The 21,889-nt window shown below is 37.6% G+C and overlaps 1 protein-coding gene across 3 annotated transcripts in view; it reads right to left on the reverse strand.

Moving 5' to 3' along the window:
* Window positions 1–21,889, reverse strand: part of ZSWIM8 (zinc finger SWIM-type containing 8) — a 75,889-nt gene that overhangs the window by 52,392 nt on the left and 1,608 nt on the right. For all 3 annotated transcript variants that reach the window (XM_084209949.1, XM_084209950.1, XM_084209948.1), the window contains exons 2-3: window positions 3,437–3,590; window positions 2,193–2,287 (exon numbers count right to left, since the gene is read on the reverse strand). In XM_084209949.1, coding sequence (XP_084066075.1) covers window positions 2,193–2,287; window positions 3,437–3,590 — 249 coding nt within the window. The remainder of the gene's footprint in view (window positions 1–2,192; window positions 2,288–3,436; window positions 3,591–21,889) is intronic.

A 21,889-nucleotide genomic window follows, 5' to 3' on the forward strand; every position in this document is an offset into this window, starting at 1 on the left:
CCTGAAATCTACAACACACCTGTTTAAGAACAGCAATAATGTATTCAGTGCAACAATGTGGGTATATGACTGCTACAAAGAGAATGGAGGGAGAAAGTCTACAAAAGCCAATTCCATGTGTATATACAGGACAAAGCTGTAAAAAATTGGGGGTTTGGAATGCAGTGAAGAGGTGCTACTGTTCAGAAATCACAGATATGGATATGCATGCAGACAAAATGACTAAGATTATTTATGGTTAAAAAATGAAACTTAGACTACAAAGGGAAATGGGACAAGAAGAGCACAAAGCACAAGTCAAGATTTTTCCTACTGAACACAGTATCCCAATGCACTGCTCAATCCCTCTCCAAATCAATTCCCAACTCAAGAGCTGCTTCATTTCTTGCATTTCTTCTCCCATTTGTCAGTGTATGAAACCCAATACTGCAACTACACAACTTAAAATCATCTGGAGTGCACAGCTGAAAATATAGTCACCCCATCTCTGCTGCCCAACTTCTGGGCTGCTATTTATGGAGAAAAAAAAACACTATTAGATACAATTCCTCTCCTAAGGACACGGCAACCTTACTATTTAAACAAAGTTTCTTACTTCCCTTCCACACACACAATCCTTTGTCAAGAACCCCAGTTGCAGTTGCTTCTATGTGTACTTTAGAAGCTTTTTCCCTGTATCACTCACCATCTCCTCTTTTTCCCTACTCTTCTGCTCTCCCAAACACAGGTTTTGCATTAATATTCCCAGCCTTTGTTCATGTATATTGCTTTACACCTCCTCACCTTTTTAATGCATTACTGAAACAAGTGCTGACCACACTTTTACTGTCTATCAAATATTTTGCTCATTTTCTCTGCCTCAAACATTTGGCTTCCTGAAGTTTAGCAGATTCCTTAGAGGCCTCTCTCAGCATTTAAGTCATGACATTGGAAGATTATTAATGACCTCAAAAGTCAGTTTAATCCTATTTAGCAAAATTTCCAAATTCAATGCTGACATTCCAAATCTGGTTTCACTGACACCATGGAAGGTAGTTTGAACTCAAACTGATTAAAGTACAAGGGATCTCTTCACTTTCACTCCAAGAATTCCTGCTATTGCTATCACAGTAGACACTGGACTAGGTAATACCCTTTCAGAAGCTTTACCCTGTATTCAGGTAACAGTTCATCAGTCTCTTGCAGTTTGTGTATCTCAAAGGCCATCTCTTTCTCTTTTTGGCCCCCCCAAACCTTTATAGTACGTGTGCCTTTTATTCACTTTCTGAGGGCTCTTTACCTAAATTTATTCATTTCCCTCATCATTGAGAGTTAAGTATTCCTGGTTCTAATAACTAAACAGGCCCACAGAAGTCTCTATCCCTCATCACATGAAAATGTAAGAAATTCCCTAGATGTCCTTCTTAACATTATACAGTTTTTTATATTATCATTTTTCTTATTAGAACAGGCTTGGTTCCTGCATGCCAAATAATATTCTGATTCTGAAGCTCACACTTGCAAGAAAAAAAATCTGCATGGGATTGACACAGCCCACCTTGACATACTAGTAGTACCTTCATTTCACATAATGCCTTCTGGTCAAACAGCTGCCACTGAAAAAGCTATCTCAATATTCTTCTTTGCTTCAAAGGATTTAATAAAAAAACAGAGTCCAATTCTTTGTATAGATAAGATTAGCTTCTATAGCCAAAAAACATGAAAAGAACAAGATAGTAGGAGAAGCTATAAAATCCACTGTCCAACAAAAAGGATTTCTATCTGCCAAAATACTACATGAATAACTGTACAATTAATAAAACTCTTTTGTTACAAGAATAAACTTTGCAAACTTCCTCTGTGCTATACAGGCACTTTAGGCATTGATCATTTGATCAGACAACTAGAAAGCCAAGTTCTCTTTAGCAATGAAGAATTTAAGCATTATGGAGAAAAAGGTATCCTATACAGTTTTTTGGAAAATGCTAAGACACATTAAGGATCAGAACATTTCTGACCTTTCAGTCCATTTCACAGCTGAGCTGACTGAGGCCAAAATAAAACACAGCATTTAGCTCAACACATTACAAAGAATACATCTGGCAGGGAATTTCAGCTAAGATGCCAGAAAAGCTTGTTTTGGTCATAGCACTGCTGCCCCATTGCAGATATGATCTGAAGGATCTAGAGACGTGGAGCTGCACTGATCTTACCTATCTGGAGAGGGTCTTTGACAGCCCTCACCCGGAAGAGCTGCTCCCCTCGCTGGAACTCATCTGCACTGCCATTCGCCAAGCATGAGTACAACCTGCAAGACATAAACAGAACAGGTCAGGATCACTCTGGTTTTGAGAAACTTCACAGTATTATCCTCTTTGCTGACATGGCTTTTGAAAAACCCTTGCTATTTGAATACTAAGTCTAGGTCTATCCTGCCATTTCAACATTACAATTCAACCACAAAAATCATTAGTCTCTTCCTAACTGGGTTTGTGTATAGCAGTTTTAGGAATTTCCACCTAAGGCTCTGAAATACAAATTCATTCATAGTCTAAAATTAAGCCTTCATATAGTATAGTATAGTTCAAGGTCTAATGTTAGCATGCCACAGTAAAAACTCCTTCTAGACTAATTATCTGCATGCTCTTGTGAGGTTTTTTTGTATCTGTGTTTATCAGAATAATGAACACGTACAACCAGCTGGCTTGCTCTATTCCCTAGCAGGTGATCTTATATCAGCACTTCTGACACTACCTCCCCCATATGATACCTGAACCTTAGACAAACACATCCAAGAACTTTCAGCAAGATTCTTTATAAGAGAGTGTAGTATCACTACTTTGCAACAAAATTCTGAATGCACAGTTACATGGGTAAACCTCCTATAATATAAAAGCTTCAGCAAAGCTTAGAAATAGATCTAAAAGCAGAAAATCTTTGACTATGTAGTCACATAGTTAATGTAGAAACATAAGAAATATAGTCATCTGACCATATCAACTCTGATCACTGATGTATTCAGCAAATTCTGGTTCTCCTATTTACACAAACAAAAGGATTGCACAGGACACTGAGCAAGCCCTCTTTGACAATTTCTGAACCCAGTTAAAGTTCTGACTCCAGCAACAGGTTCAAATTGGAAAGATGATTTTGTAAGACTAACGTAAGGACAAAACTCCACAAGCTAGGCTACTGTTAGCCAAATTAAAGGATGCATTTATTTTGTTATCCTTTACACACAGAACCTAGACATCTACATGGTTTTCCTGGTACATATGCAAGGCAGCTCACCCTAGAATATCACAGCACATGCCACAGTAATCCATCCATGTATTACAAAAGGCACATGAGAGCCACAGAAGCACCAAATATACAGGACATCAAAAGGACAATGATTCTCCTCAAGTGAACAAAATCTTTTCTTAAGCATCAGTGAAAAAGAAATAGTATTTATTACCTGATATCCTCCTCATTTTCTGGGAAACTCCAGAAGGCGATTCGAAGCTGCAGTTGTTCAGGCACTGGAGGATAAACTTTCTCCACCACCTCAAATGGAATGTGAAATGCAACCTGTTTTGCAGAGAGTTCCACCAGTGGGATCACCAGCCCATCTAGAAAGACAAGAAACAAAACACAATTAGCCATTCAGAGAACAAAACTTGTGAGAGGCTAAAGAGGTCAAAGCAGGGAGCTCTTCCACCTTCTCTTTTATCTCACCACGTTAAAGACCATTTTTCACGGATATTAAAAGTCAGCACAGAAATCTTATGCAGAGCTTTGAAGAGTTGTCTCTCAACTCCATGTTTGTCTTCAACCACTCAGGGCATGGGCACAAATCCCAAAAAAAATAGTCCTTGGCCAAAAGAGCTGCATCAGCCTAGCAGTTTGTCTCCTGACAAAACTGAGGTCATTTAGAAAGACTTAAGGTAACCAAGTACTTTCCCATACATTTCCATTACAATGTGGCAGCAACATCCTCCGAATTCCAGTAGTCTACACAAAGAATTAGTACAACATATATGCACAAGCAGCAATGCAATGGTTATGCAGGAGCCTTAGTGTTAACTTTTTTTGACAACACTCAGTATTCACCTATTTACAAGCTTTTACTTTCAATTAGTATTTGTTGGTTTATTTCCTTCACCACCACCTTTCATATGATATCTGCCTTTATACTTCAAATTCCTTAGAGAAGCAACTGGGAATTCACATGTCAGTGCAGTGCTGACTACACAAAGCTTCCGAGGATCTTAAGGCAGTAAGACCTTTATATAAATATATTTAACCATCACCTTTCTACCAAACTAACTCCACTTTTAATGTTTTTACCTGCAGATGAAGATTTCTTATCATCTGGCTGTAGAACCCTCATGTTTCTGCTTTGCTCTGACCCAGATTGCACTTTATATAAAATGCCAGACTTGTCGTATCTGCAAGTACATACATCCCTAATTTACTGAGCTCACCTCCTGACCCATCACTAGAGCAGCCTTGGTTCCCCCATCTTCCAAACCGTGATGCCAAACCCCTAATTAATTCAGATATTCGATGTTATGTCTCTTCGCCTCCCTCACCAGCCACTAAAACACCACTGGAAGCCAGGATTCAAACCAATCTGGCATTCAGCTTCCCCTCCATGCCAGCCTCCAGACAGCATATCCAAGGAAAACTTAAGCCCTGATATGAGTAAGCACTTTGTGACCCTCTGCCTAGAGATGCCCTCCAGTCCCAGCAGCTGGGAAAGACAGGACAGGAGAGGGCTATGAAAGTGCATGCACACAGCAAAGCAGCCAACATCACCCCCAGCACTGAGCAGACCCAACAAACGAAAGGATTACATAAGTATGGAAAAAACCCCACAGTTTTCAAACATCCACACTTGGATTTTTTTCTGCAGTGAAATTAGATTCATTAGTTATTATTCCCTTCTCCCAGACAGAGTCAGTCTTTTGCCATCAGGGTTCGTTTTCCACCACCAATGATTTTTATTCTATGTTATAGATCCAGTCTCTGTTTTACAGTGCTATAATCCCCTTCACAAATATGAGAGAAGCAGATCATAAAATGAGTGAAATTGGAAAAAGATGTGCCCCTTTCTCTACAGCTAGCAGATAAACAAGCTTTTAGCAGAAAAGTAATTTCATTTACACTTCTGACAACCAAAACAGGTGTAAGGCTTTCACCAAGTCACTAAAAAATATACCGTTTTAAATTAGTCCCTAAAAAGTGTACTGTTTCTAATTAGTGCAACATAGTCAAATTAATATCATTCCTGCTGCTACAGTAGTAGTAGATACTGCAGAAAGTCCAAACTGAGGCAGTTTCATACTTGAAATTACTCTGAGCAGTAAAGAAGAGGTATTTTGCAAGGTTTAAAATGCATTTCTTCTATAGAGGTACTCTATTCAGTTATCTCATTACACAATACTAGAAAAGAGATAACACCTAAACAACCTCTACAACATAAAAGGCTCAAAAAACTACCTCAGTAGTGAATGAAACACCTGTAGACTGTTTTGAGAGCTGCAAGCCTTCAGCCTGGATGGTATTCCTTTTTACCATTCCTTTTTATAAAGATCTGGCGCTGGGTATGAAGGTTAGATTAGAAATACTACAACATGAGACCTCATCTGCTCCAGCACAAGTCTAGCACAAGTCAGCCAGCTTGACTTTAATAACTGTACAAAGTGAAGTAAGGTAAGGCTGACTTTGCACTGAACCCATTAACTGATTCATCAGCTGTACTGTGTTAGTAGTAACGAGCAGAAGACAGGTGGCCAATTATGTGGCATAACTCAGAGCACACAGCTGAAACATCTTGGGAATAAGGTGAAAGCAGTAAAACCTGGAGGGGGAATAAAACCAATCATCTTACTTATAAGACCATGCACAGTTCTAAAGTTCAGAATTTTCAATAAGGAAAAAGAGAGATTGAAAAAAGAGTAAGAATTAACTGAAAAGTAGAAAACAATTTGTCAATCATACTCCAAGGGTGTGTGAATTCACAATAGCTACCCTGGCACACATGTAAATGCCAAAATGAAGACGATAAACTGCCCTAAGTTTCAAGGAGGTAGTCACCCATGTAGCCAAGGTGAGACAACCCTGCCTGCAATATGGCTCAGAGCAGTATTAGAGTGTCTTTTCTCTTTTTACTTCTGTAAAGTCATTAGGACAGTCCTACTTTGGTGCTAAAACTAGAGTTCAAATATTCTAATGTGAGTCCCAAACAAAGAGAGATCTATTCAAGAAGCTTATTTCTAGATACACAAATCTTGGGTTGGTGGATTTACAGCTACTTGTAGGTAGATTCATACCCACTTGTATAAAGAGGTGTTATCAATAAAACAGGCAAAAGGTACTCTCAGGTTCTATAATAAATATTTTTAGCAAAGAAGAGAAAAGGAAGTCTGCTAAAAAAGTAAAGGAGAAAGCACCACAGCTTCTGCCCAAAAAGCAAAAATAAGTATAGGAAGGAAGACTGCAAATTTAATATTAAAAAAATTAAAACAGCAGTGAAGTCAAATTCTTGAGATAAAACTATCCAAGGGAGAAGATAATTTTAAATTGTGGAGCAAAACTAGCAAGAATCGCTATTTGCTCTTGGAAGCAGACATGACACAACCAGAAGAAAAAGCACATTTAAAATCTTGGAAGAATAGAATCACAAGTAAAGCATAAGCAACCTGAAACAATTCTCACAGGCTAAATGACTAAGAAAACCCAGGTCTGGAAGGGAGAGGCTATCTATCTAATCTATATCTCCCAACTAAAATGCAAGATCAAGCATATCTGAACCATTCTGAATAAATCACACCTCATTATATACCATCACACAACATGTAGCTTTCACGAGGAATATCCTGCTCTTTTTGCTACGGTTTTGCATGAATTACAGGTCTGATTTTCACAGCCATTTTGCAAAAGCTGAAACTTTAGCATAGATGTAATTATTCCTGCTGGAACAACAACAAAACACCTGATCCCAAAACAGCCAACACAAGCTGTGCACACAAGCCTGCAATTTTCACTGGGAGAACAACTTCTGTGTCAGCAGGGCTTACCACACAGACACGAATGTGTAGCAGTTGCTTAATCTTTCCTATAAGGGAGTAGGCTGTAATAAGGTGCAGCCAACAATTACTCATAAGAACAGATCATGTTCAAAATGATCTAGGAGTATTCCTTCAGCACAGTAACCAAAAAACCAGAGAGCAAACAGTTGGAATAATCAGCAGAACAGGGACCATGAGAAAACCAAAGAGCTGTTAAAACACAACAAAGAAAAGACAACCAGGCTAAACACTGATGTACCTGTTGTCAGGTTATTTCCATTGAGTTACCTTCATTTGATACACATTCTAAAAGTAAATTATACATACAAATGAATGAATACAAATACAAGTGAACAAAACTCACAGGAAGAGAGAAGACACATTGCTTTCCCTAACTTTAGAAAACTAGCATTTTGGGCTACATTGTCTTTTAAGAGATGAGTCTACAGCTTTGATTTTACAGCAATCCCTGGTCCCCATTTGACCTTTCGCCTCACCTTTGTCACTGGCTTCACTCCTAAATGTAACAAAGAGTAACAAAGTAATATAGCTATAGACGGAACAAGAAGATGAAGAAAATTAAGTCAATCACCTGTGATATCAAAAGCTAGTGAGAACAGTAAAACTAAGAGGAAATATGCAGAATTCAATCTTTACTGGTGCAGGAGGTATGGGGGGTGTTACAAAATCTGTTTTACAAATCTCATTTTACAAATAGCAAATAACACATCGCTTTTTACAGGATTTCCCATGTAGAAACATAGAACTGTTGCTGTAGAATGCACGTACAGGATTTCTGCTTGCTTAATTTAACTGCCTGTCAGTAAAAAGCCCCTTGGCTTAAGTCAATGATACACTGTCTGTCTGATATCACTTAAAGCCAAAACGTGCTGAGAATTCTCAAACAGGCAAGCAGAAGAAGCATTGCATTTAATTATAACATACATAAACCAACTCTTTAAAAATACTTGTTTTCTTACTGTTTTCTGTACATTTCCTTCTAAAATTCTGCTGTTGGTTTTAGTTTATTCTCTTGCTCTTTTTTTTTTCTTTCTAGAAATTTATTCTGAGTTGATGTCTTTAAGAAATAGATGCCAGAGAAATACAGTCCTTCAGGGCTCTGACCTGGCAAGAAATATCAGAAAACATCACCTTTGTCTTTAACTTTGTAATACTTGAGGGTGAATGCTGTGACTGAATTTTTAAAACAGTTTCCCAAGGTGAAGACTGCAAAATTAAATATAAGCCTTTTAAATAAAGATGAACTTGTTATTGCAAATAAATTATATCCACGGCATTTAGGCCATTAATACTTATTTTTTCCTTCCATTTTACCATCCTTGAATAGTCTTGGGATTATAATCCCGGGACTAAATCAGAGTAAGTATGATTGAATTAAGGTTCATGATCCAGTCACAAACAGGACAGCTGTGTTTTCAAAGAGATAAAGGAAAAGTTCGCCACCTCAGTGAAAGAGATTTTTCAGCTACTCTGTGCCTGTAAGACATGGAACACAGGAAGTACTGAGCCACAACCACCAAGATCCAGAAGAAAACTAAATACTTAACATAAAAACACAACTGAAATAACCAACATAAATTTAAACATTTGAAAGAAAGAGAGGTAACATACAAGCACTGAAAACAATTGAACTACTTACCTTTAAACACCCATTCCAAATCCTCTCTCCTCCAAGTTAGGGGAGAGAGGATTTGGAATAGAAGAGTGCAACTAAACTGAACATCATGAGAAACTTCCATTGTAAAGGCTCACAGATGAACTGCTGGAGCAGCTCTTAAGCTATACCATATAGCAAAAAACATACGAGCTGCACATATGCTCAGAGTAGACTATCCAAAGAAGCAGTGTAGATAATGAAGAAAACCTGACTCAAGATGCCCTCTTTCAGGCCAGCATTCAGACACTTAAAACTAGGGATTAATTTCCCTTCAAAAGACCATCAATCTCTCAGCTGCATATGATCTCTCCAAATCACACAGCTGGTCTCAGTGGTGTTCAAAGAGAACACACTCATCACAGACTGCTTCAGCTCAGCTGGAGATGCTGGGTTTTTACAGCAGCCCAGCAGACACAAGGGCTGAGCAGACACCAAGAAGGGGTACCACTTTCTGGTCCCAAATACAACACAAGGGAACTAAACCAACAGGCAAGCCAAGGGGTGAAGACCCTGAAGCTGAACCAAGACTCTCCTGCATCAGAACCTGGCAGTTGAATGGACACAGGGAGCTGCATCTGTACCCAGTCATAGTCTAGCTTAACTACATGCATATTGAAGCATCTGAAAGACACAAGGCAATATTCAAATACTAACTCCCAGCTGTCTTGAATTAGCTGTTTTCAATTCCCCTGTTTCAGATTAACAATTCCATGCCATTTTGTACAAAGGGCAAAAACCCACAACGTTCCTTTGTAAGAAAAGCCAAGCAAACCACAGTATTGCTAAAAAGTAGAAGTTTTAAAGGCTAAGGAAGCTAATGCACAAATACAGGCTCCTGATTCTCCAACTATTTGTCTAGCATCAATCTTAAGAAAATAAGCAATTTCTTTATACTGAAATACTTGCTGTACCAAGCTATAATAAAGTTTCAGCTACTTGTTTCTCAGATGCTATGCACTGCAAGCAAATTCCCTGCAAAACACCTCAGCGTTCACAAAGCCAGCTGCAACAACAAATGGAGAACAACAGCCTTTGGTGGAATTCATCTGTGTGAGTTTTTCACACACTGTGACAGATCAAGAGGGTTAGACAAGACAAGAACAGGGATCAAGTGATGGAGATAGGATGCTACAAATGCTTCTGCTGATTTACTGTTAATCAACCTTGCTCACAACACAGACTAGAGGGAAATTCTGAACTGAGGCCTCCCTTGGTTTTGTTTTCTCTCAATGTTTCTGTAGTTTTAAAATATCCACATACGCATGGCAAGCAAGCACAACTACACAAATGATCTAGCAAAAGCAGCAAGGACTGGACACTGTAATGCAACCCTCAAGTATTTCAGGCAATTAGCCACAGGAAAAACTCTAAAAATATGGTTTTATCCAAGAGGCTTGTATGGCAGGATGATATGCTCATCATGGAAGAATGAAAGTATTTATATACACACACATATACACATTTTTTAATAATCAAAAAATATATTCATAGAGAGAACAAAGTGATCAACAAATTAGCAAAACGCTCCTGAGAACAAAGCAAGAGTCACTTTGAATCACACTAATTTGTTCACAAAGAAACCAAACAAGAAACTAGCAGAATTATTTGGTTGTATTTTTCTGTCTATGCAATTTACCCATTAAATATGCACATTAGCCTTCTTACCGCCTGTAAATAGTGCAGAACTCTCAATTAAAAATTTGGGTTTTTTTTTAAATTTACAGACAAATCTGCTTCTCTTATTTGCTTTTATCTTTCTCCTTCTCCATTGCTACTACCCCATAAGCTTACTAACAGCACTAAAACCCTAATGGGATCTGTGTTTACAAGACATTCTTATATCTCTTATTTCCTCAGCGAGAGTTATGCAACTCTGTCTGATCACATAAACATTTTGCAGCAGTAAAATGACATTGAAAATTATGTCAATGAGTTGCAAATGCAGAGATATAAGATCATGTTGAAAGCAAAAATAATTTGGGGGAGGCCTACATCAGCCCTAAGCCACACAATGACATTTTTATGTTTAAAACAGTTGAAAAAATGAATAAGCAACATAATTTTTTCATTAGCATTTACTGGATAACACTGATGAGATTCATAGCTACAAACCATTTAAAAAAACCAGATCCAGATGGGCAGATTACAGTCCAGAGTAGGAAACTTCACACTTAACTGACAAACTGCAGCACTATTACTACACAAATTCCATTACAGACATCACAACATTTTAAGAATGGCATTTTTTTAACCCAATGCAAAAAGGGTCGTTTTATCACACGAGGGTGTCCAACTCACCCACAAAGTCTCTGCAACCTGCAGCAAAAGCCATAGCAGAGTCAAATTTCATGTGAATTCAATTTCTGAAAACTGCTTAACACTACATGACAAACAGCTCATATGTGTAAGTCAAAATATTTCATGGCTCAAATTATCTTTGGTTGCTGGATTTGGATTCCCCTTCAAAATGAGAGAAGTAGATTATTTGGCTGGCAGCACATACATATCTCCTGGAATCAAAACTTCTGCCTCCAAGATTAAGATAGTTTAGGAAGCTATAATTAGCTCCTTCTGTAAGGCAAGTTTTAATATACATTAAAATATCAGAAAAACAATACTTGTATTTTATTAGCACACAAGCCCCGTAGAATTGCAGAATACAAATGATTGCAGATTTAGAGGGCTGAGTGAGTGGGGGATTTTTTTCAAGTGTCAGTAGTTTTAAACCTGTTAAGGCTTGCGGTTCCCTTCTGCACATTTCTGACAAACCCACTTCACTATGGTTTTCTACATTCACTCTCTGTATGTATACAGAGTCAAAAAACCCCATAACTGAAAACTAACTTTGCTCACCTGTGGAAAAATGACATTACCACAGTGTTAACATTGATCAGACAGACTGCACCTCAAAACAGTTTTTGCTAATGAACCTGAGCACCTAACAGAGGAAGAATGCCACAATCAGCACAATTCCTGCTGTTTCAATATTAGACTGATTTAAAACTGTTTTATCTTTAGCTCATTATTTTTAAAGTTACATCTTTAAGCATTCCAGTGTCACGCCAACTCCTGGTAACATCTTCACTTGACTTCATGAGACAAAAAAAGCCCAAGATAAAAGAAAACTGGTTAGGTTTTACAATGGTAAGCAGTAACTGACCAGAGAACTACAACTCAGAAGATGCACGACATCTGTTTAATCCAACATTAAGATTTCTAACACACTAAGAATTTAAAGAGGTGCATGTCTGAAAACCTTTTGCACCCTGAAGGTCAGCTGGCTGAAGAACAGATTTCCCCTTCTTCTCTTACAGAAGCTCTCTTCGTTATGTCCTTAAAGCATCATAACTACAACATTCTTAAAATATTAGAAACCAGATTTCTACACTTTATTAATACCTTCAGAATTATAATTCAAGGAAAATGTAGAAAGCTGCAAGTTACATTTGGTAACAAAGAATATGTTTGATGAGGGAAGGGAAAAGAATCCATTATTTGTTTCCATGACTTCAGGACAGAAACACCAGCACATTCCTCCAATACTAACTTGAAGTCCTAAGATCCTACTCACCTATGTTCTGCCTAGTGTTTCAAGATTTTGTTGCAAAGGTGTACAAAGGTGTACAATGCACCCACAGAAAACATCTGCTCTGAGAAAATGTAAGGACCTTTTCAAACACAAATTTAGATCAGAAAAGTGTTTTTTCCATTTAATTTTATTGCTAATCCTATGTAATAACTGTGAAAATCTGTACAAGACTATGTTGATGAAATTGGAATATTCTATGGCCTTTTTTCAACTCTCACCTACTGTAACATGACTGAGATCCCAAAACTCTGATGCCAGCATTAGGCAGGTAATGCAACATTCTCAACTTCACAATCTCCTCTGAAAATTCAGACAAGAAAATTCTTATTTCAAACCTTTTCATTTCCTTCCCTAAAAAAAATAAATTCATTTCATAAAAAGAGCAGCCTGGGCAAGCAACCAACAGCTGCTAGAAATCCTAAAATAAACAGCAGATTTTTGTAAAGCAAGACAGACAGTGCTACAAAACACTGCATTCATGCCAGTGCTGGCCAAGGTTTCATGACAAATTGGGCAGCTTGCATTCAAAATAAGTCTACAGTTGATGAGGCAGATTAGCTTCAGGCAAGTCATTTCCCCTGCACTGTTACTCCTTGCTCTCTCACCTCGTGCAGAAAGAATTCTGCACGACCAGGATTGTGCATTCAGAGGCCAGACATCAAACAGTTCCTGCCTCCTGAAAGCAAGATTCAGTATTACTAGTTATTCCCACTCCTACCCCATACAAGGCATTTCAAAATAGAATTCAAAATTTTCTCCAGGGACCTGTGACCAAAAAAAAGCTACAAAGACCAACACAGACCAAATATTTTTCTGATTGTAGATGATGGAACACAAATATAAATCAAAGTCTGATTTCACCACAGCCGAGAATCAATCTCTATCAAGAGGTATTGATATGTTTTCAGACACAAAAGGAAGTCATACAAAACACCATGCAACCTCCACTATTTATTGCGCTGTTCTCCACAGCACCATCCTTAAGTATAACATGCAAAATTAATTTCTGACCAGCTTTTTTCAAGTGTCTAAATAAATGCCAGAACAGTATCACTTGGCCACCAAACCAATGCACTGGCAAACACTGAAGAGCTGCATTTACTGAATGTATCGGCATGACAGGAAGCCAGTTTTTGAGGGCTGATAGGAAAGTTACCATCTGAAAAGAATAAAGGATTAGGCATTCTCTAGAGTAAAAAAAGAAAAAATTAAACAACTGTCAGGAACTAGAAGAAGCCAACTGGAAACCAATACAGATTTAAATATCTATTTCATAAACACAAGAAATTAGATATCTTAATTATTTTGGAAAAAAAAAATCTTACTTGACTCCTTTCTCTCTCTTTTGGTTTTGTAAAAATCTCCCCAAATGTAACCTCAGGCTTTATGTGAGGTTACAGAGCTCAGTCAGCAATGTCCTTCAGCTCCAGTTCCAGGCTCTCCCCCCACAGCTCCAAGGCACAGCAGAGCAGTCCCAGCCCGTCTGAACCCCCCCACTGGACATCAGCTTCCAATGCTGGCAGCACTCAGCCTGCCTTGAGCTCTCAGCCCCAGCAATTACATTTTCTCCCACTCAAGGTAAAGGGTAAAGTATTCATGTGATCATATGTTAATAACCTACAGCTGGAGAAAGTCCCTCTTCTAACAAGTAATAAACTCCCTTCCATTTTATCACATCACCTGTAGGGAGAATAAAATGGGCGAAACAAAACTGGGTACAAAGGCACATATGAAGCAAGAAGCATCTACAGAATGTTTACAGAGGAAGGGTTAGTTACAAGCATTTATTTGTGCACTTATTTTCAGTGCACAAAAATAAACCTAAAGCATCCCTGGAAAACTGTGAGGCACTGACTAACTGCAGTCCATTGCATGAATTTGGCTAGGCAAATGAATAATATCTCCCACGATTTCCCCAACATCACAAGAATGAAGCGAAGTCAACCATCTTCTGGATATGTCCACAGAACACAGCTCCTATTCATTACTAGACAGGCAAACCAGCTCCCTGTCCTTGAGAAGGATAAGCAGCCTAAGCTGACCCCATGCACTACTGCTTTAAATGCAAGCAAGTAGTCAATGAAACTTTGAGACATTTTAGGTCAAATACAACCTTCTCTGCAAAATATGCATAAAAAGCCTAAGTTACAATTATTTTCGCCTGGACCTCTGATAAACAAATTTACCAGTTACATTTCTTTTTTCCTCCCATCTCAGCATTCACTGACATAAATATGAGGTAAAAAATGAAATTACAAGCAATATGCAATAGGAACTGTAAAAAGCACAGGAGAATTGCTAAATTATGCCCTATAGACTTCACAAATGTATTAGCTTCTCAGAAACACGGTAATTTCATTTCTACACCTATTAATTATACCCTACCTGCAGGACTACCACGAAGCTTCAATGTCAAACCCTGACCAAGTATTTTTATATTAGTGATCATTTCCTAAAAGCATGGAACTTGGGCATTCAAGCCATCATTAGGCTACTCAATTAGTCTCAAGCATGGATTAACAAGACTTTATGTTGGTGCACTCTCCAAAGGATGAAACAGATGTGATTTTACCACATAAGAATTCCAGTACAGGGATATTAAAAAGAAAATAAAAATCAGTCACGAGAAGAATCAGTCTCAAGAATCACAGCTGGTGATATACCAAAGTCAGGTGAATGGGAGCATATGCAGAGAACAGTAAACCTGAAACAAGACACGGACAGATTCCATAAGGCCATACAATACCAAATATTCACAGGTTCAGAAATTCTTCTGTACTTCAACCAAGAATCTCATTTTGTCACACATATTGACAAGATGCCATCAAGAATGGCTCTAATGCACACAGGCATTATTTTAATGAATATCTCTAAGAAAGAGTCTAGATGGTATCCTGACTAATTTTATTTTAAGGCAGACTCACTTTTTCTTTTCTTCTGACTGGGGAGACATGCTCAAAACAGCATCTTTAGAGATCTCAAGTCTAACAAACAGGAAAGCCATACTTAACTTTTTCCACTAGTTTATCTGTGGGGGGTTTGGGGTAAAAGCAAAACTAATTGAATTTTAAAAGATTGGTGTTTTCATGTTCAGGTCTCCATCAATGAATTATTCATTTTTACCAGTATTTCTGGATAGCAAAGAACGATGACCATCTGCTTAAATTTTTGATCTCTCTGAACAGAGGAAGAAGCCAGACTCAGTGGCCCAGCGACTCCTGCCCACTGCTGCAATAAGTCACCACATAAATGTCTTAACTTGGGAGAAAAAAGTACCCCTGGATGCCTCTCTATAAAGACTAACTGCTTGCAGATAAATTGTGGGTAATATTTCTTTTATCATGCTACCAATCTATATTGTTGCAACAAAATGCGGGCTTCTTTTTTTTGCACTGTGTTTGGTCTCTGAGATCCCTCTTGTTTCTTCTGTCAACTATGCTCTCCCCTCCAGCATCCAGGTTTTCTCTAACAAAAGGACAGGATTTCTTCTGAGGACAGATATTTTTCTTCCTCTCGCTATCTTATCAATTTATCCTTTCCCTTTCTTTTACAGGACAGTTTTTATCCCACAAGAGAAAGAAGTGTGAAAGCCCTACCATGTGTCTCACAGTCACAAGATAAGCCTAGAAGACAAAAGAAAGGCAAAAAAGTCACTGAGACATCCAGAAACAATACTCAGGTCCCCCTACTTGGAGCAGCTGAATGAGAATATTAAGATTTTGTATAAAGACACTACTCCTGCAATCTTTTCAGGTTTCTGCCTTCTATGGAAAGACAATGTCTTAACTTCCAGTTTTTTTCTCATACCAGCAGAAATTTAGGTAAATACAAAAAATCAACACAAGCTTTTTCCAGCTTAAACATCTTCAACTTTTGCCTAATTTATACTGGTAAATACTGACACCCTTCAGTTTTCCTAATTTTTTTTTCTTCAGCCATCTAGAAACATGAATAATGATTCATCATAGAAGGAATATTTTATTAGAACCAGGCACTTTTCACAGCATCACTGTTCTCAAAACACATAATTTCAGAAGATTTAAATTAATAGGTATATTGCAACATGACAGAGCTCCTTTGTTTCACTCTTTTCAAACACAGTACATTTCCAGCTGTATGGAAGCAAATATAGATGAACTAAAAATAATCAAAACAGCAAAGTTTCCACAAGCCTTGCCCATAATGTTTAAAGCACATGGGGAAATGTGGTCAAAGACATCACTTTCAGTCTTTTCTATTAAAAATGCTACACAACTACCCACAGCCTTGCCAGAAATAAAGAAGAAACAAAGAAGAAAAGATACATCAAAGAACACACAAACTGTGAGAAGAATGGGAATCTTCTGATTGGTAATCTTACACTTAACTGCTCAAGACTACACAGCTTCAGAAGAGGCAATTTAAAAATGTGTCATATGGTATTTTGAAATTAGAATCAGTATTTCAAGTGTTTTGTACATTAAATATTTTAGCCAGTTGACACCTATGTGCTTTGACTTTTACTTCTGGAAGGTTTAGAAGGCTGTTACAAACCAGGAAGAGGGAGGAAAGTGCTTAATACACATAAAGTGCATTAAAATAAAGTTGAAAAAAATAACTTCTAGCCATGACACTACTTTATATTAGTTGTATAACTGCTTTACACTCTTACACTTAGATAGCTAATACAAAAAGTTGTTGGTCTAAAAGGAGCAATGAAATTTTAAAGACATTATTCAACTTTAAGAATTAAAAAATAAACAGGTTTTGACTCCTTGTAAAGTTTCTTATACAAAAACAAACAAGCAAAAGCTTCCAAATCAATTGATATTCTAAATAGACAAACATTTAATCTAGAGTTCATTAAAGCATGTAAACATCTTTTGAAACTGTACATTCCTTTTTTTCTTCTGGAGCAAAGTACTGTATTATTACCCATGACACAGAATATTTAAGGAGATGCTCTCTGCTCCTGGTTTGTAACTGGCATAAGAGACACAGTTCAAATCACTGATGTCCATTTCTGTTCCCTCAAAGGTATTGCTGGGGGAGGGAGAGAAGAGGGGTTTTGTGTGTTTGTTTAAAAGACTGCAATATAGAAGGTTGACTTCAAAGAGCAGAAAAAAAAGGGCCTGGCCACAAATCCACATGAGTGATGTGAAATCTACTCCCACAACTCATATGCTGAATGATTTTTACTCTGGCTATATTAATACTCCTAAACAGACTTTCCTAAGTTTGATCAGTAGGCTTCTCCTTTCTTCCTTCCCTACTAAAGCAATACAGACTGTACAGAAGGTGCTATTTTTCTGCACATAGGGTATGCTATGGATTTGTTGCTGTTCCTCAGACTGAACTGGAACTCCAAAATGGTAGACTTGCATATTAAATCACACTTAACTGCTGGGTCTTCAAACACACGATCATTTCACCATACTACAACCAGATGCAACATCAAACCAGAGCAAGAGGAGCACACAATGTACAAGAGCCCAGCACAGTTCAGGAAGCCAGGAGGACACCACCTATTGAAGAAGCCCGCCTGGTTTCTTGAAACTTCTCATTGCTTTGTGAACTCATCAACTCAGGGGAAAAAAAAATCCCTAACAGGGAGAGGAGGAGATAAAGAAAGGGATAGGAAACAAAGGCAGAGCACAATTCAGAGTTTAGATCAAACCTGAACCCTTATTACACCTGCACCTCCCTGAAGTGTGAGCTGACTACAAAATCTCCCTTTTCATAGCAGAGGCACTAATAAAGCAGAAAAAAAAAATCAGTTGTAATATACAGTAATGGCGAGTAACAAAACAGCAGCAAACCACAGAGTCTCCATTTCAAGCTTCACTAGGCTCAAAGAGTGGACACAGTTTGGGATGATACCAGCATTCTTCTCTGATAATACCAAGAGTCTGAAGAGCACACAGTATGAATTTGAAAGAGACTAAATATTCTTTCTGCTGTTTTCTGAAGTTACTGCTTGAACACGGATTAACTTGAATTTCTTAGTTAGTGGCAATCCTGAGGAAGAAACAGTACTCTCTATACCATTTATTCTTTTCCTGTATAAATTAATGAAAATCAGTCACTGCTATTTTACAAGCAGAGACACTGCTCAGACTCTGCTCTCTAAACTGATTATATCTTCACCTAAGGCTCTGTATATTCTCTGCCAATGATTTCCTCTATACAGCTTGTAGTTTTGAGGCACTGTGCCCAAAACTGCACATTGTGGGTGCTCCTAACAGTTTGAAAGAACAAAAACTGTCTGGGGATGGAAAATGAGAATATTTTCCAAGAGAGCACTACCTGCATCATTTCTTAGTCAAGTCTGAGGGGGTTCTGCAATACAGTATACAATAATTCAAGTTTACAGTAAAGGAAAGGAAAAAAAGTCAAGTTTTCTCACTAGCTGCCTACTGAAGACAGATTAAACACAACACATCAGCACACTTCCAACCCAATCCACCATGAATGAATAAATATAAAATGAGTAAATATATTGTGAAGGCACTATTTAACAATCCTAAAGTATTAATGCCAGCTTCCTAAATGTTTGGTAAATATTTATGCTTCAGAAACTGTGAAACAAAGGACTAAGGGCGGGAAAGAGCTTATAAGCTTCCAGGAAGAAACAAAGGCAAGTGAGTTTGAAGAGATAATGAGTGTACTTGAACACTTATTCTTACAAATTCTATCAAAAAATATTTACGTGAAGAAAACATTAGATGTTTAAACATTTGCAGAAAGATCACACTTACTTCAATTACCAATGAAAAATACAAGTGCTTTAAAAAGTGAGAAAGGCATGAGAGGATCATAATGGCTCCCAGGAAAGAACACTGTCCAGAAAAGTGCAAAAAAGGCACGTGTGTGCATTTGTTAGCAGATGGGTAACAAATTGGTGGAATGTAATTTGACATGTAAGAAAAAGAGTTGGAGTTACAAACCAACTCTAAGAACCAGATAGTTCTGAACACACTGCAAGGGCACTGTACTTTCAAACATCCATTCACCTTAACTTCAGAGCAGAATCCTCTGTCTGTGTGTGCAGTGAAAGCCCCTAATCAATGATGTATACAGGTAATGACTGGCCAAATATCAGTTAGAAGCATTACACCACTCAAAATTAAAAACACTAGGGGTAAAGCAAGCAATCAAGGCAGTTAACAAGAGATCAAGGCATTTGTAAAAACTAACATTCCAAATCATCACAGGACTCCCAGTACTCCCCAAACTGACAGGTTTCCTCCAGGATTTCAGTGCAGGTGAATTAGTGGAGATTAGGAGTAGTTTCAAACTCTAAGGTATCCATGAAGTGGATACAATGCATTCCTTCTCCACACTGACAATTCTACACGCAAGGAGAAAATTCCTTTCAAGAGTGTAGTAGAGGAAGACTATAAGAGGACTTTACCATAGCAGAAATTAAATGTGAGGAAAAGCAACCAATTACAATTCTATTTTTCTGATGTAACTACTCAAGATACGTCATTTTATAAATGAGGTATCCAGTTCCAAGGATTATATTAGAGAAACTCAAACATTTCTCTCCCCTTTCCATCATCTTTCTAACAAACCAATGGGGTGATTCACCAACAAGTGAATAATTCATCTTTTTGGCAACCCTCTGTAGTGACTACCGTGTATATTTGCAACAAGCTAACCCAAGTCTTATTATAAAATTTCCAATAAGCATGATAGTAATATTTAAGATACCCAAGAAGAAAATAAAAACTTACAAAAAGTTAGAAAGCCATAACTATCTGTGTGCAGGTAGTTTGTTTGTTTAAGAGACAGCCAACAACTCTTCCATCCGTCTTAGGGGGATTCTCTTTGAACCAACTAAAGACCTAGATGCTTAAAAGGACAAAATGAAAACAATTGAAAAAGCTAGAAATCCTTTCTATTACATAATTTGTCTGACTAATTCCACACCAAAATACAGGCTGAGCTCCAAACTGGAGTAAAAGACAAACAGAATATAGTTCCTCTTGCTTCCTCTTAGCATTTAACAGAATAACCTAGTTTCTAACCTCACTTTTTGTTTGCATAGGCAACAGTAAAATGGCAAACTATGGAAATAAAAACACACAGCTCAGTTTTGAATTATCACATTTGAAATGACTCACTGCAAGCAACAACCTTAGGACCCCGCAAGTTCTGTGTTTTCTGACTCAAAAACACTGTCAAGAAGAGGTATTAAAAACAATAAAAGGAGTTCTGAAATCCAAGGAGATTCCAGACTATGACAGATCTCACATCAGACCAGACTTTCTGGCAACACAACTGTGTACAGTAAAGCACCTGCAAGTGTTCCACATTCATAGTATCATATGTGACTTCACAGTGTGAATAAATAATTATTTAGGCCACAAATCCACATGCACAAATAACTCTAACCAGAGCCTGGGAATTGCCAGCAAGGGCCTTAAAGGAGGCAACAGTATCCTTTCAAAATGTCCCTCCTGTTAAAATAAGATTCTCATACAAAGGAATTAGGTGTCTAATAAAATCTGAAATATATGAACCAAGTATAAGCAATAAAAGCTTTGCCTACGCAAGTCTGCAGAACCCAGAATAGCAGCATCTCAACATCATGTAAATAATTGCAATTATCACAATTAGCAATTACGTTTTTACGTTTCAGAAAAGAGCCTGAAGATTGCAAATATGCACTATCTACTGAAGTATCTTTTCCTTTTAATGCAACAAGTGGGTGTCAGCAGAGAGAGCAACTGCTGCTTGATTTAATTCGGTCAAGAGAGCTCAAGGAACTAGGTCAAGACCCAGAAGAACATGTACTCATGTGGAGTGGAGAAAAGTTGGCTAGAAGTTCAAAAAAAAAACACCTTTGCAAACATCAGTCTGACTTGCAGAGCCATGCAAACCAATTCCATACATCTCTGCCAAACTAAAGATGTCTTTATTTCCACACCACTACGTATTTAAAAATTCAGCTCCTTTTTAGCAAGATAACGTGTTCAACAAGACTTAATGCAAAACATGAGTTAAATATGTATGTGCTTTGCCCCATGTACAATGCTTACTTCTGCATCTCAGGACTCACAGATTTTAAAAATGACAACACAGTTCCCCTTCTTTACAGAGTAGAATTTAAAACTTAATCTGCTCTGGAAAGCCTATGGTTAATGCAAAGTGTACTTTATGGTACTAAACCAGTGAAAACTGAACATTTGTCCGTAGCACAACATGGCCAGATTCCAATTCAATTCAATATAAATTACATTCCCTGTTCATGTAAGGGCAATATTCAAAAGAGAATAAAGTTTTACAGTTCCAGATAGGGAGATATCAATGAGGCAGGTGATGGTTAAAGATCAGGAAAAGTACTGACACTGGCCTGAAGAAACAGGAGATAACAAGAAAAGTAGAAAGAGTTTGTGTAATTTCTGTTAACTGTGTGTCTGGCTCTGCTTAGTGCAAACATCACCTGAATTCCAGGGTCATGACACAGTAGAGTAATAAGAAATCAAGTTTTGTTAAAAAGAAAAAAAAATCAAGCAAAGAGCTAAGAGCTATGTTAATTAAAAATAAAATTAATTGCTAATGTTACCTATTTTGCTGTCTGCTATTAAATATAAATTACTA

The sequence above is a fragment of the Fringilla coelebs genome (genome assembly GCF_963513975.1).
Source record: "Fringilla coelebs genome assembly, chromosome: 8".
In the NCBI taxonomy this organism is placed as follows: Eukaryota; Metazoa; Chordata; class Aves; order Passeriformes; family Fringillidae; genus Fringilla; species Fringilla coelebs.